The sequence below is a fragment of the Mesitornis unicolor genome, unplaced genomic scaffold (assembly GCF_000695765.1).
Source record: "Mesitornis unicolor isolate BGI_N332 unplaced genomic scaffold, ASM69576v1 scaffold15845, whole genome shotgun sequence".
Taxonomy (NCBI): domain Eukaryota; kingdom Metazoa; phylum Chordata; class Aves; order Mesitornithiformes; family Mesitornithidae; genus Mesitornis; species Mesitornis unicolor.
The window spans coordinates 29,307-33,672 of record NW_010186299.1 but is presented as its reverse complement, the minus strand read 5'-3'; the positions used below and the strand labels follow the sequence as shown (position 1 = coordinate 33,672).

Sequence of the window (4,366 nt, the reverse complement as noted above, 5' to 3'; positions counted from 1 at the left end):
TCCTGCTGCCCAAAAAAGCATGGGGAATTCTGCTTGGTTTGTGCTAGGGAACTGAAGTTTGAGTGAAAATAGCACCAAAGTATATTTAGAGAAGCAGAACTTAACTGGAGATTTTATGTACCATGTTTTCATGGAGGTTCCTTCTGTGACAATGAGCGTGGTGTTAATGAAAAAGAGACCATGTATTTTTAAGACTTTGAATAGGCCACTAGTAGCCATAGGCCAATAGAGAGCCAAAGGCTGGCTGTGGTTTGTTATCTTAGTGAGAAGAACAGTTATTATAACTTCTGTTTCTTAGGAAGTTGGAAAAAGGGAGTGACAAATTACGTTTTATTATAGTACATCTACAAATATTGATGGCAATAGGAAACTAGAAGATATGTAGCTTTTCTGATACCAAAAATTTCTAACAAGGCAAATAAAGGCTGTAAATTTGTTTAGCGAGCTCTCTAAAGTCTGCAGAAGAATGAAGAGGCTGCTACCAATGCTTTCATCCCAGTTTCTTTGTCTTACTAGGATACTCAGTTTATGAAATCCAGTTCCATTTATATGAAAAAGACAGGAGACAGGTTTTGGGGTTTCTACGTTCAAAGTTCATACCAAGACAAGAATAACCTCAATTTTTGATTTGTTTTGGAAAGTGGTTCTGCAGATAATTATGGAGAACCTATTATAAGTCATCTAACTACAGCTATACAGATATCTTAGTATCTTCCTTTTGGACAAGTGTGCAGAACTCTTGAAAGTGTCTTACTGGATATGTTTTCCTTGTGAGCTTCTAGGGTGTGCCCCTGCAGTTTCATTTTGTATAATCATAGAATTCCAAACCATTGAATTAGCTCCATATAACAGTAGTGTGCATGACTGATAATGTGCATCAGATAGGTTAAAAATGACTAGCAACCATATTTTTGAAAGCAGTTTTTAATGATGGATGTCTTTCAAGTTGGAGATAATATTTCTGTGATTTTTAGAAAAACATTTTGTCAAGAATTTGTGACCAAGTTTCTCAAACTATTGAGAAAGTAAACAACAAAAGAGATTGGCAAAATAGCAAGTAATGATGGAGGCAGGAATGTTCTAGCTCCACTAAAATAAAATACTTCTGGATACAGTTAGTTAATCTAGGAACAAGACATTTCAGAGCATATGTACAATGTGTGTGTGTATTTCTGGGGAAAAAGGAACATGTTCAAGTAAGAAAGTGGATACTTCCAACTTGCTGATCCAGGAGGTAGACTTTCAGTGTAGGGATACTTGCAGGGGGCAAAATATGAGATGCCAAAGAGGTTTTGAGGCTTTCGGGGATTTTTTTCTTTGTTTGTGTGAAACTACAAAAACATAATGAGAAGAAAACAACTTCAAGTTAAAAATACAACACATGTAGCAATGACAGTTTACCAAGTAATAACAAGGAATTAAGGAGAAGCTATTATTTCCTTGATTTTCCAAGTCTGAATCAAGACTAGTGCTTCTGAAAGGCATGATTCAGTTGTGATGCAAGTCTCCACTGCTATAAAAATATGAAAGGGCTTAGACAGCTGTGTAGCCTTGACACTAAATGTTCTTTAGAAGAAACCTGGAAAGCATACTTCTAAGGCACCTGTGAAAAGATTTAATCTTTAATATTAAACCTAAAGGAAGAAACATAGTAAGAACTACTTCAAAATTACTTCTCCTGTTTCTGTCCCTGAGAAACAACTTAGACATATGTTCAAGACAGTTTGAAGTAGCAGTGGCAGATTCATTAGACGACTGAAATAGATACGTTATTGTATTTAAGAGCATGATAAACTGCAAAATTAAGCAATGCCAACTGGTCTCTTTTTAAATCTTTTTCAGTGACTTTTCCAATGGTGGAGATGGGATGTTGGCTACAAGTTCCAATGGATCTCAGTACAGTGGCTCCAGAGTTGAAACACCAGTTTCATATGTTGGGGATGACGATGATGACGACGATGATTTTAATGAAAACGATGATGACGACTGATGCCCTTTGCTTGTAGACTATTTCTTGTTAAAATTCAGCAAGCTTCAGGAATAAATTGTTCTAGGGAGAAGTGTCTCAAATTACTTTGCCCCATCCCTCAAGGAGAGTATTGGTAAGCAGTTCTGTAGAAATTGCACCTCTGATAAGCAAACAAGGATTGTTTTATGTAGGATATTTTTAAATGTGGTGTGGATGTGTGTTTTTGATACCAGTGTGTTAATGCAGAGCCTTTATTTACTCTTGTTTTAGGGGTTTTTGGTTTGTTGGTTGTTTTTTTTGTTTGGTTTTTTTTTTTACTTGAAGGAAAATGGATTTTGCCCCAGATGTTCTTGCGAAGTTTGCTAAAGAAAATGTAGACACAACATTGAGAAATAAAATGCTATCCTTCTGTGGAAAATGAATACACTGAATCGCAGTTTATTTGGAGTGTATTTTGTTGATGCCACTTTTTGAGGGATAGTGAGCTAATGTAGTAGTGTTTTTTGTTAATCACACAGTGTCCAAAGAACCAAACAAGAAAGATACGTCCTACTTTTTTACATGTTAAATTCCAGAAATGTTGTTGTGAACTTATTTTCCCTTAAATTATATCTAGCATTATGATTCCATCAAGTTTATATACTTTTCACTGTATGTTGGAACATATGAATTACAAAGTTTTTGGCAAATGTTTACTGCCAGTTGGTGCAGCTATATAAAATGTCTTGAAGGTTTGGAATGATTTATTGCTTATGGTAAAATTTGCCTGATTTCTTACAGGCAGACTTTGGAAACTTTTTATTATATAGTTGTTTACATACTTATAAGTCTATCATATAAAGACATGTACTGAAACAAATGTTTGTATTTGTTTCATAAGCATCTTTCTGTAATCTATTATAAAGCTGAAATTAAATATAGAGAATGTTTTAAGTTTTTTAACTCAAAATTTGTCAATCATTTTTAATAGTTCATTTTTATAAAAGGAATTTCAGGGCAGGTGGTAGTCTTTTTAAATTTATTCACAAACAATTAACTGCACAAATACTGTCAGCTGCCTATTCTAAGACAGTAGTCTTTTTATTGAAACACAAATAAACTTTTCTGTAATATTTTATGGAATATAAAGAGACTATAATTGTTTGACTTGTTTAACCTTGGCACTGTTAGTTTTTATTAATAAAACACGCATGGGCATTTTTAACAAGCTCTGTGGTTTTTCTAATTTTAGGGTTATTTCAGAATATCTCGCTTCCTCTCGTCACAAGACCTAGAATTAACTGTCTCAGGATACTGCATCTGCACTACAGAGGGCCCAGATTTTTTGCTTTGATATAGTAATTTGTCCTTATAGCTCTTGGTAACTTACAACGCAAAAAGCAGTAACTCGCCCTGTATACTCTGGTCTTTCATGTCTCCTGTTGCTCCTCAGAGAGTCAGGCCAATCTTAGTACTCCAGTCCAGCTTCTCTGTTTAAAATCCTAAACTGACTGTCTTAATTTTTTCATCCTATATTCCTCAGTCCTGGCTTTCTGTCATATATGCCCATGTTCTCAAAACAGATCTTCACCTACTTTCCATATACTTCTACCTTAAACCTTTTTGTTGGATCACATCCTCTGCTCTTGCCTGAAAGCACAGGTTACTGAACCAGCTCAGTCTCTCTGCAGGCTGCTATCAGAGTCAGGATTTGTTGCTTCCACAAAACTCCAAGGGAGTTGCTGCAAAGACAAGATAGAGTCTGATAACTGCTCTGTCTGTCGTAAGGGCTCCTGGATGCACTTAAACCCTGTGGTAAATATGAAGTGTGCTCATGTTTTTTCTCTGAGGGATTATACCTTGACAATATTTCTGTGATAAGGGGATGTGGGTGCTTACAGAGCAGTTGGTATACAGTGAATGTTTTCTAATTGCATCAAACCTTGTTGTAATACAAGTGAACCAAGCAAACTACTGAGAAATCCATTTGTGGGGGTGGGACTGAGTGTTTTGTTTCTTACTGAAGATGTCCTTTGCAGTGCTACTGCTAAAAGCAAGGTCTTTGTTGTGGTTGAGTCAGCCAATTCAAATTATCTTTGCTGTCAAACAGCAGTTTTGTCTGAAGAGTCCAACAATTGTTATTAAGGATCTTCTGACAGTCTGAGGGGTTACTCCAGTTCTTCTTTACATTCTAAATCTCCAGTGTATGATCCGAGATGTACCTGCAAAGAGCGAGTACTGGGATGTTGGGTAAGGAAGACTGAAAGCATCCTTTTAGTTCTTAATAGTGGAATAGACCTCAGATAGGACAACGTCAAGGGGGGAGTGAAAGTGTGGCAAAACATCCATTTCAAAAGATGTCACTTGGCATGCTCTTGGTTGGTGCTGAATCTCTGAAACGGAATTTGAGAGTTTAAA

The 4,366-nt window shown here is 36.1% G+C and overlaps 1 protein-coding gene across 2 annotated transcripts in view; it reads left to right on the top strand.

Moving 5' to 3' along the window:
* TFDP1 (transcription factor Dp-1) overlaps positions 1 to 3,173 on the top strand; it is a 42,752-nt gene extending 39,579 nt beyond the window's left edge. For both annotated transcript variants that reach the window (XM_010185112.1, XM_010185113.1), the window contains exon 11: positions 1,843 to 3,173. In XM_010185112.1, the coding sequence (XP_010183414.1) occupies positions 1,843 to 1,990 (148 nt within the window). In that variant the 3' untranslated portion in view covers positions 1,991 to 3,173. The remainder of the gene's footprint in view (positions 1 to 1,842) is intronic.
* Positions 3,174 to 4,366: the final 1,193 nt, after the last annotated feature.